The sequence below is a fragment of the Salvelinus sp. IW2-2015 genome, linkage group LG4q.2, assembly GCF_002910315.2.
Source record: "Salvelinus sp. IW2-2015 linkage group LG4q.2, ASM291031v2, whole genome shotgun sequence".
NCBI lineage: Eukaryota > Metazoa > Chordata > Actinopteri > Salmoniformes > Salmonidae > Salvelinus > Salvelinus sp. IW2-2015.
This window is the reverse complement of record NC_036843.1, coordinates 28,210,418-28,221,527: the sequence shown is the minus strand read 5'-3', so window position 1 is coordinate 28,221,527 and position 11,110 is coordinate 28,210,418. Positions and strand designations below refer to the sequence as shown.

Here is an 11,110-nt window from a genome sequence, read left to right as displayed (position 1 = left end):
GAACATATCCTTATGGGGCCTGGTCAAAAGTACTGCAGTATGTAGGAAATAGGTTGCCAGTTGGGACAGAGACCATGGTAGGAGAGGGTGAGTCAGGAGGCTTTGATCCAGGTGACCACTGAATGTAGTGGACTCTTTCATTTCCTCAAGGGGAGAAAATGTGTTATTTTTAGATTTCAGAATGTCCATAAACTCTTTATGTGACCACTGGCAGACTTACCATTAGCCATACGCCTTAGGCCTCACATCATCATTTTACATTTGAGTAATTTAGCAGACGCTCATATCCAGAGCGACTTACAGTAGTGAGTACATACATTTTCAAATGGGTTCCCCATGGGAATCGGACCCTAGCACAACCCTAGCGTTGCAAGCACCATGCTCTACCAACTGAGCTACAAGGGGCCTCGTGAGCTGGGCATAAAAATGAAATAAATAAATAATATCCGCTGAGGCCCCCCCATGCTCCGCTTGAGGCAGAATAATTAAATAATACAAAAATCCTCATAAAAATCTGACTGTTTAAGCTCGAGATATCTGTAGCTACAGCTGTGTTTGTCAGACCAGGAGACATCCTGAAAATTGGTCTTCTCATGAAAACGTCTGTAAAGTCGGAGCAAGCCCTATGGAAAGATGAGACTCACACGAATATGATGGTGTTCTCTGTTTTGCTCTACGATCCCCACAAGTGTCACGAGAATCGTTTGAAGGTAACCTGGTACCGGGCCGAAGAATTTATGGAATTGAGAAGGGCATTTCCACTTAAAGGTATATATTTTTTATACTTACAGGGGTCCTAAAATTTCAAGTCAAATACCTAAATGATCCTTGGTATGACCATCTTCAAACAATTCTGTATGTTAGCTTAGCAGAAACCCAGGCCCTGGTCCTTAGACTCTAGAGGCAGAGGACATGTATGTGTTGCCCATGCATCTGATGCTGTCTGGCCAAAAAGATTATGGCATGTCATACTCTTTTTGGCCAGACAGCATCAGATACATTGGCCACATATAGTAAGACAGAGGGGCGCTGTTTCGCTCGCTTTGATGCTTTCTTCAGTGAGATAGTTAGATAGTTAGCGGGTGCAAAGTGCACCGTTCGGATGCTGGAATTATTACTTTTGAAGTAATTTGTTTGACAATCAGATGAAAACATCAGGACTGGTTGTGTTCATGGCACAGTAAAAAGTAATACATTATTACAGGTTTTTCATTTAGCAGACGCTCGTATCCAGAGCAACTTACGTTCATACTGAACTTTGAGTTCATACTTTCTTCTTATTGGTCCCCTGTGGGAATCAAACCCACAACCTTGGCATTGCAAGCACCATGTTCTCTGCTGCCAGTGACTGGAACGAATTGCAAAAATCGCTGAAGTTGGAGACTTTTATTTCCCTCACCAACTTTAAACATCAACTATCTGAGCAGTTTACCGATTGCTGCAGCTGTACATAGTCCATCTGTAAATAGCCCACCCACCCAATCTACCTACCTCAACCCCATACTGTTTTTATTTGATTTACTTTTCTGCTCTTTTGCACACCAGTATCTCTACTTGCACGTCATCATCTGCTCATTTATCACTCCAGTGTTAATCTGCTAAATTGTAATTATTCGCTCCTATGGCCTKTTTATTGCCTACCTCCTCATGCCTTTTGCACACACTGTATATAGACTTTCTTTTTTCTACTGTGTCATTGACTTGTTTATTGTGTTATTGGCTTGTTTATTGTTTACTCCATGTGTAACTCTGTGTTGTTGTCTGTGTCACACTGCTTTGCTTTAGCTTGGCCAGGTCGCAGTTGCAAATGAGAACTTGTTCTCAACTAGCCTACCAGGTTAAATAAAGGTGAAATAAAATAAAATGCTCCACCAACTGAGCCACACAGGTTAAATTACTCGTGTTTACTATAAATCCCYTTACATTTTTTTTGAGGCGGGCCTCTGCCTGGGGTCTCCAAATCACTAAGTCTGCCCCTGATTGTAGTTGAAGTCCTCACCATCAGTTGTTTTGTAGCATTTACCTTTAAAGGAAAAAACACACGATTTCACATGTGGAAAATCACATGATGTCACCGGAAATGTCACATGTGAATTCATGTGAAAATGTTTTTTTGGAACACTTCATATGTGACCACATGTTTTCACGTGTAGTTTCATGTTATCACATGTTGATTTCTTTACATGRTGTCACATGTTATCGCATTAACTTCACATAAGATCACATGTGATCATATAAAAACATGTGAAATTCATGTGTTTTTTCCGTAAGGGTACAGCAGCCTATGTTTTTGTAATCTCGGGCGGGGAATCATATTAATGTGCAGTGCAATTCTAACATAATGCAATTATGTTTATAGCGGGAATTGTGTATGGTTCTATTCATGGACATTCTTGGAAGAATATCAGTGTTTTCTCCCTCTTTCTCTCTCTTTTAATTTCTCTCTGAGCTGAGAATGTCTCTCCTCTCTCGTCGTCTCTACAGTGCAGGATGGTGGGCGTGTACTGTTAACTACAACAACCCACCGCGTGAATATTATCAAGGTGCTATTATTCTCCCTCATCAGAATTATTTTCCGTCCTGGGCTTTGCGCCGTAGTAGTGCTATGGGGCTTTCTACGTCACTAGGGAGAAACTGTGCGAAAACAATGCTCCTCCGCCAGAAACCATCTCCACGGGAGAGCATTCGGGTAGATTAGATTTCTATTCTACCGCACTCCCTGTCCGGCGACCTCCACAATAGCCAGCTAAAGAGAGCGGGGGAGAAGAGGGATACAGTAGGACTGCTACATTGGGCTGCCGTCTCCATCGCCTTCAGATCACACGGGACTGGAGGGAGCCTAGTCTAGTCTGTTTGTGTTTCTATTGAGGTCCAGACTGCAACTTTCCCCAGGGTCCTGATGGCTGGACACGAGTGGGAGTATAAGGACTGGTTCGAACGGGAGGAATTTATCGGACAGATCAGCGATATCCGAGTGCAGAATCTTCAAGGTATGTGGGGCTAGGTAGGGGCTGCCATGTGAAATAGAATGGAATCACTGCGTTCCGTCCCTTTGTGTTACGGTAAACTACTTTAGTTGGATTGAATCGGAGCCATTATCAACGTTATCGGAATAAGTTTCAGCTATGTAAATAAAGGAACTAAGAGTAAACATTCTGTAGGTAACATGCACAGACGGCAGCCACTATGAACTTTTGGGGGTTTTGCATTTTTGCACAACGCGACTATCTATGGTTGATCTCATCTATCTCTCATAACATGTCATATAACGGCAATAAATTCGCACCGTGTAGTTCTATTTGAAAAGGAAAGGGAACATTTGATATAGGTGATGAATTGAAGATTGTATATCTGTAGGCTTACTAGACTACATCAGGATACACCAAAGACATCTCAAAGACAGGGATACAGTGCATTGTTTTTGTAACAGACATGGAACTTTCAATTGTATTTAAATTTTTATTTGTGCAGGTTTTTCTCATTGAAATAAAATACATTTTTCAAGAGAGACCTGCTCCAACAGCAGCAGGGGAAACAAAGTTTCAGACAACACAACTTACAACACTGCCACAACGTTGAACAAACTGTAGACACACATACAGTACAATAATGACATATTACATAAAGAAACACACATGTCTTAACAAATGAGGGACCAGACAAGAATAATTCCTTGACAATTTACAGCTACTTGCTTATAACAGTTCTACAGCTACAAAGATGCATGTGACATTGTTACAGCTTCACCTCAGAACCATGTTGCTTCTGATGGTTCACCCGTAGTGTTTCTCCCAGCAATGCAGTCGCTAGCCTGTCCTGTAGCCTGCCCTACTGTAGCCTGGTCTGAAATGCAGTAACTAGGCTAAGCACAGTGAATAAACAAGAATTGGGCAGCAAAGTGGAAAAAATGTATTTAATGAGTGTTGAGAATGAGAGCTTTGTCTCAGTCTCCGGAGGAGCCCGTTCACACATCAACTGAGTCCATCCAATGGATACACACACCCACACACACACACACACACACCACACACACACACACACACACACACACACACACAACACACCACACACACACACACACACACACACAACACACACACACACACACACACACACACACAACACACACACACAGCAGCTCCAGACAGATGAGCCTTCAGACACACTCTGTAGCTGCTATAGCCTGCCGTGATTGTCCACTGTAGCTAGATTGAGCCATCACCTACAACATCTGTGATTCACCTACGAGACAATCTGGACCCTCTCTTTCTAAAACTATCCGCCGCCATTGTTGCAACCCCTATTACCAGCCTGTTCAACCTCTCTTTCGTATTGTCCGAGATCCCTAAAGTTTGGAAAGCTGCCGTGGTGCACCCCCCCCCTCTTCAAAGGGGGGTGACACCTAGACACAAACTGTTACAGACCTATATCCATCTTGCCCTGCCTATCTAAAGTCTTCGAAAGACAAGTTAACAAACAGATTCACCGACCATTTAGAATCCCACCGTACTTCTCCGCTGTGCAATCCGGTTTCGAGCTGGTCATGGGTGCACCTCAGCCACGTCAAGGTACTAAACGATATCATAAACCGCCATCGATAAAAGACAGTACTGTGCAGCCGTGTTCATGACCTGGCCAATGCTTTTGACTCTGTCAATCACCGTATTCTTATCGGCAGAACTCAATAGCCTTGGTTTTTCTAATGACTGCCTTGCCTGGTTCACCAACTACTTCGCAGACAGAGTTCAGTGTGTCAAATCGGAGGGCATGTGTGTCCGGACCTCTGGCAGTCTCTATGGGTGTACCACAGGGTTCAATTCTCGGGCCGACGCTTTTCCTCTGTATACATACAAATCATTAAAATCCAGACGGAAAATATTTACACAAGAAGCAACCTAATATCACACAGTCAACTCTAGTCATTTAGTAAGTTCACCATTCTGTGATTCTCACTGTTAAACATCGCACAGTGTTCAACACAATGGCTCTTTTTGTCATCATTTGATCTGATCAGTCAACGCCAATTTTTTTCTAAAGTAATCTGATGTCGCTCTTGCTGGGGCGATTCTCTGATCGCACCTCTACGCAGACGACACATTCTGTATATTCTTCTGGCCCTTCCCTGGACACTGTGCTAACTAACTCCAAACGAGCTCAATGCCATACAACACTCCTTGCGTGCCTCCAACTGCTTCTTAAAGCTAGTAAAACCAAATGCATGCTTTTCAACCGTTCGCTGCCCGCACCCACCGCGCCCGACTAGCATCACCACCCTGGACGGTTCCGACCTAGAATATGTGGACAACTACATATGTGGACACTTTTAAACTAGGAAAATTGTGGTCACTTCTCTTGCAACAGAGTCAAGGTATATGCAGCAGTTTGGGCCGCCTGGCTCGTTGCGAACTGTGTGAGAGACTATTTCTTCCTAACAAAGACAGCAGACTTCGCCAAACGGGGGATGATTTAACAAAAGCGCATTTGCGAAAAAAAGCACAATCGTTGCATGACTGTACCTAACCATAAACATCAATGCCTTTCTTGAAATCAATACACAGAAGTATATATTTTTAAACCTGCATATTTAGCTAAAAGACATCCAGGTAGCAGGCAATATTAACCAGGTGAAATTGTTGTCACTTCTCTTGCGTTCATTGCACGCAGAGTCAGGGTATATGCAACAGTTTGGGCCGCCTGGCTCGTTGCAAACTAATTTTCCAGAATTTTCCATAATTATGACATAACATTGAAGGTTGTGCAATGTAACAGGAATATTTAGACTTATGGATGCTACCCGTTAGATAAAATACGGAACGGTTCCGTATTTCACTGAAAGAATAAACGTTTTGTTTTCGAGATGATAGTTTCCGGATTCGACCATATTAATGACCAAGGCTCGTATTTCTGTGTGTTATTATGTTATAATTAAGTCTATGATTTGATAGAGCAGTCTGACTGAGCGATGGTAGGCACCAGCAGGCTCGTAAGCATTCATTCAAACAGCACTTTCGTGCGTTTTGCCAGCAGCTCTGATGTTTATGGCTTCAAGCCTATCAACTCCCGAGATTAGGCTGGTGTAACCGATGTGAAATGGCTAGCTAGTTAGCGGGGTGCGTGCTAATAGCGTTTCAAACGTCACTCGCTCTGAGACTTGGAGTAGTTGTTCCCCTTGCTCTGCATGGGTAACGCTGCTTCGAGGGGTGGCTGTTGACGATGTGTTCCTCGTTCGAGCCCAGGTAGGAGCGAGGAATGGGATGGAAGCTATACTGTTACACTGGCAATACTAAAGTGCCTATAAGAACATCCAATAGTCAAAGGTATATGAAATACAAATGGTATAGAGAGAAATAGTCCTATAATTCCTATAATAACTACAACCTAAAACTTCTTACCTGGGAATATTGAAGACTCATGTTAAAAGGAACCACCAGCTTTCATATGTTCTCATGTTCTGAGCAAGGAACTTAAACGTTAGCTGTCTTACATGGCACATATTGCACTTTTACTTTCTTCTCCAACACATTGTTTCTGCATTATGTAAAGCCAAATTTAACATGTTTTCTATTATTTTGAGGCTAAATTGATTTTATTGATGTATTATTTAAGTTAAAATAAGTGTTCATTCAGTATTGTTGTAATTGTCATTATTAAAAAATAAATAAAAATTTGCCGATTAATCGGTATCGGCATTTTTTGGTCCTCCAATAATCGGTATCGGGGTTGAAAAATCATAATCGGTCGACCTCTAGTTGTGTGGTGTGTGTGTGTTTTATGTACTGCTCACGTTATAGGCCTATGCATAATATCCATGAAGAGTGAGCGATACAATATATGCAGTGCCTTTGACATTTCCTCTGAATGCCAAAGAAGTATGAGGTACGTGAGGATGGGTACCTCAGTACCTGTTCTGCTGGTTCTGTCAGGCCCTCTGGGTCTCTGAAAAATAAAACAATTGAGCTCCAAACTTTATCCCTCTCTCTCTCTCTTTCTCTCTCACTCTGCCTCTCTCTATCAATTCAATTCAAGGGGCTTTATTCTCTCTCTCTCTTTTCTCTGTGTGTCTCTGTCTCTCTCTCTCTCTCTCTCTCTCTCTCTCTCTCTTTTCCTCTCTCTCTCTCTCTCTCTCTTCTCTCTCTCTCTCTCTTCTCTCTCTCTCTCTTCTCTCTCTCCTCTCTCTCTCTCTCTCTCTCTCTCTCTCCTCTCTCTCTCTCTTTCTCTCTCTCTCTCTCTCTCTCTCTTTGTCTCTCCATCTGCTCTCTCAATTCAATTCAAGGGGCTTTATTGACATGGGAAACATCAGTTAACATTGCCAAAGCAAATTAAGTAGATAATAAACAAAAGATAAATATACAATAAAAAAATGAACAGTAAACATTACACTCACAGAAGTTCCAAAATAAAAAATACATTTCAAATGTCATATTATGTCTATATACAGTCTTGTAACGATGTGCAAATGTTTTAAGTACAAAAGGGAAAATAAATAAACATAGATATGGGTTGTATTTACAATGGTGTTTGTTCTTCACTGGTTGCCCTTTTCTTGTGGCAACAGGTCGCAAATATTGCTGCTGTGATGTCACACTGTGGAATTTCACCCAGTAGATATGGGAGTTTATCAACATTGGATTTGTTTTGGAATTCTTTGTGTATCTGTGTAATCTCTCTCTCTCTATCTCTCTCTGTCCCTCTCTCTCTGTTCCTCTCTCGCTCTCCCCCTTGCTGCTGTGATGGCACACTTTGGTATTTCACCCAGTATATATGGGAGTATATCAAAATCAGGTTGGTTTTCGAATTCTTTGTGAATCTGTGTAATCTGAGGGGAATATGTGTCTCTAATATGGTCATACATTTGGCAGGAAGTTAGGAAGTGCAGCTCAGTTTCCACCTCATTTTGTGAGCAGTGTGCACATAGCCTGTCTTCTCTTGAGAGCCAGGTCTGCCTACAGCGGCCTGTCTCAATAGCAAGGCTATGCTCACTGAGCCTGTACATAGTCAAAGCTTTCCTAAAATTTGGGTCAGTCACAGTGGTCAGGTACTCCGCCACTGTGTACTCTCTAATTAGGGCCAAATAGCGTTCTGGTTTGCTTAGTTTTTTTGTTAATTCTTTCCAATGTGTCAAGTAATTATCTTTTTGTTTTTTCATGATTTGGTTGGGTCTAATTGTGTTGCTGTCCTGCGGCTCTATGGGGTCTGTTTGTGTTTGTGAACAGAGCCCCAGGACCAGCTTGCTTGGGGGACTCTTCTCCAGGTTCATCTCTCTGTAGGTGATGGTTTTGTTATGGACGGTTTGGGAATCGCTTCCTTTTAGGTGGTTGTAGAATTTAACGGCTCTTTTCTGGATTTGGTAATTAGTGGGTATCGGCCTAATTCTGCTCTGCATGCATTATTTGGTGTTTTACGTTGTACACGGGGAATATTTTAGCAGAATTCTGCATGCAGAGTCTCAATTTGGTGTTTGTCCCATTTTGTGAATTCCTGGTTGGTGAGTGGAACCTAGACCTCACAACCATAAAGGGCAATGGGTTCTATAACTGATTCAAGTATTTTTAGCCAGATCCTAATTGGTATGTCAAATTTTTTGTTCCTTGTGATGGCATAGAAGGCCCTTCTTGCCTTGTCTCTCAGATCGTTCACAGCTTTGTGGAAGTTACATGTGACGCTCTCTCTGTCTCTCTCTCTCTGTCTCTCTCGCTCTGTGTCTCTCTCCCTCTGTGTCTCTGTCTCTCTCTGTCTCTCTCTCTCTCTGTCTCTCTCTCTCTGTCTCTCTCTCTCTGTCTCTCTCGCTCTGTGTCTCTCTCCCTCTCTGTCTCTGTCTCTCTACCGCAAGGTTTTGACACTTCCATCTGATGACTGACTGGCCCTGGAGGCCTTGTGATTGGAGGGAGGGAGTATGAGGAGAAGCCAGTGCATTAAAATCAATGCCCTATATTACCAACACTCTCCCATCAGCGAAAAATAGCGATTCTCTCTCAATTCAATTCAATTTAAGGACTTTATTGACATGGGACACATATGTTAACATTGCCAAAGCAAGTGGAATAGAACTCTCTGTTTCTGTTTCTGTCTCTGTCTCTTTCACTCTGCTCTCTTTCCTCTCTCTTCTCTCTCTCTCTCTCTCTCTCTCTCTCCTCTCTCTCTCTCTCTCTCTCTCTCTCTCTCTCTCTCTCTCTCTCTCGCTCTCTCTCTCTCTCGCTCTCTTTCACTCTGGCTCTCTCTCTCTCTCTCTCTCTTTTCTCGCTCTCTCTCTCTTCTCTTCACCTGCTCTCTCTGCATCTCAGTGGGGCTCCGAGTGGCGCAGCGGTCTAAAGGCACTGCATCACAGTTGCAAGAGGCGTCATTGCAGTCCCTGGTTTGAATCCAGGCTGCATCATATCCGGCTGTGATTGGGAGTCCCATAGGGTGGCGCACAATTGGCCAGCGTCGCCGGTTTTGGGCCGGGGTAGGCCGTCATGGTAAATAAGATTTTTTTGTTGTTATCGGACTTGCCTAGTTAAATAAAGGTTAAATAAAAATCTCCACCCATCTCCACCCAGATACTGTAGATTGAACCATCTAGGGACTGCAGTGGGAGAGTCAGTGGTTCCGTCCCAAATGGCACAGATTTCCTAAATACTGCACCTTTTTTGACAGGGCCCATAGAGCTTTGGTCAAAAGTAGAGCACTATAAAGGTAATAGGGTGCCATTTGTGATGCAGACGGTGACTGGTGGGGGATGGGACTTTGAGCTGAGCTCAGCAGGAATAAATGATGCATGAAGAGTTAATCAATATCTGAATCTTGTGTTGGACAAGTAGCTGGGCTCCAGGTTCACAGCAGGGTTCAGGTGTGTGTGTGTGTGTGTGTGTGTGTGTGTGTGTGTGTGTGTGTGTGTGTGTGTGTGTGTGTGTGCGTGCGTCTGCAATGTGTGGGTCTGTTTTGTGTACATGGACTAACCTGCTAAGTAGAGAGAGAGGCTGGTCGGGTAGGACTGGTCGGGTAGGACTGTTCAGGTAGGAGCAGTCGGGTAGGATGGTCGGGTAGGACTGGTCGGCAGGGTGGAAAAAGTACCCCAATTTTTCATGCTTGAGTAAAAGTAAAGATACCTTAAAAGAAAATGACTCGAGAAAAAGTAAAAGTCATCCAGTAAAATAATACTTGGGAGAAAAGTCTAAAAGTATTTTGTTTTAAATGTACTTACGTATCAAAAGTAAAAGTATAAATAATTTAAAATGTCTTATAGTAAGCAAACCAGATGACACAATTTTCTTGTTTTTTAAATTACGGATAGCCAGGGGCACAGTTCACACTCAGACATCATTTACAAATGAAGCATTTGTGTTTAGTGAGCCTGCCAGATCAGAGGCAGTAGGGATGACCAGGGATGTTCTCTTGATAAGTGCGTGAATTAGAGGATTTTCCTTGTCCTGCTAAGCATTAAAATGTAACGAGTACTTTTGGGTGTCAGGGAAAATGTAAGGATTAAAAGTACATTATTTTCTTTAGGAATGTAGTGGAGTAAAAGTAAAAGTAGTCAAATATATAAAATAAAGTACAGATACTCCAAAAACTGCTTAAGTAGTACTTTAAAGTAATTTTTTACTTAAGTACTTTACAACCACTGCTGGTTGGGTAGGAGTGGTCGGGGTAGGAATGATCGAGTAGGACTGGCCGGGTAGGAGTGGTCGGGTAGGAATGGTCCGAGTAGGACTGGCCGGGGAGGAGTGCCGGTCTAATGTCAATTTGCTCATGTTTCTTGGCCCAAGCAAGTCTCTTCTTCTTATTGGTGTCCTTTAGTAGTGTTTCTTTGCAGAAATTCGACCATGAAGGCCTGAGATTCACGCTGTCTACTCTGAACAGTTGATGTTTAGATGTTGTCTGTTACTGAACTTTGTGAAGCATTTATTTGGCTGCAATTTCTGAGACTGGTAGCTCTAATTAACTTATCCTCTGCAGCAGAGGTAAACTCTGGGTCTTCCTTTCCTGTGTCAGTGCTCATGAAAGCCAGCTTCATCATAGCGCTTGATGGTTTTTGCGACTTGCACTTGAAGAAACGTTTCAAAGTTCTTGAAATTTTCCAGATTGACTGACCTTCATGTCTTAAAGTAATGGTGACTGTTGTTTCTCTTTG

The 11,110-nt window shown here is 42.7% G+C and overlaps 1 protein-coding gene across 1 annotated transcript in view; it reads left to right on the top strand.

Annotated features, from left to right (window-relative positions):
• Positions 1 to 2,489: 2,489 nt before the first annotated feature.
• The window catches only part of LOC111963092 (uncharacterized), a 57,241-nt gene continuing 48,620 nt past the window's right edge, over positions 2,490 to 11,110 (top strand). Inside the window, exon 1 of the mRNA XM_023986303.2 lies at positions 2,490 to 2,990. Within this exon, the coding sequence (XP_023842071.1) occupies positions 2,900 to 2,990 (91 nt within the window). The 5' untranslated portion in view covers positions 2,490 to 2,899. The remainder of the gene's footprint in view (positions 2,991 to 11,110) is intronic.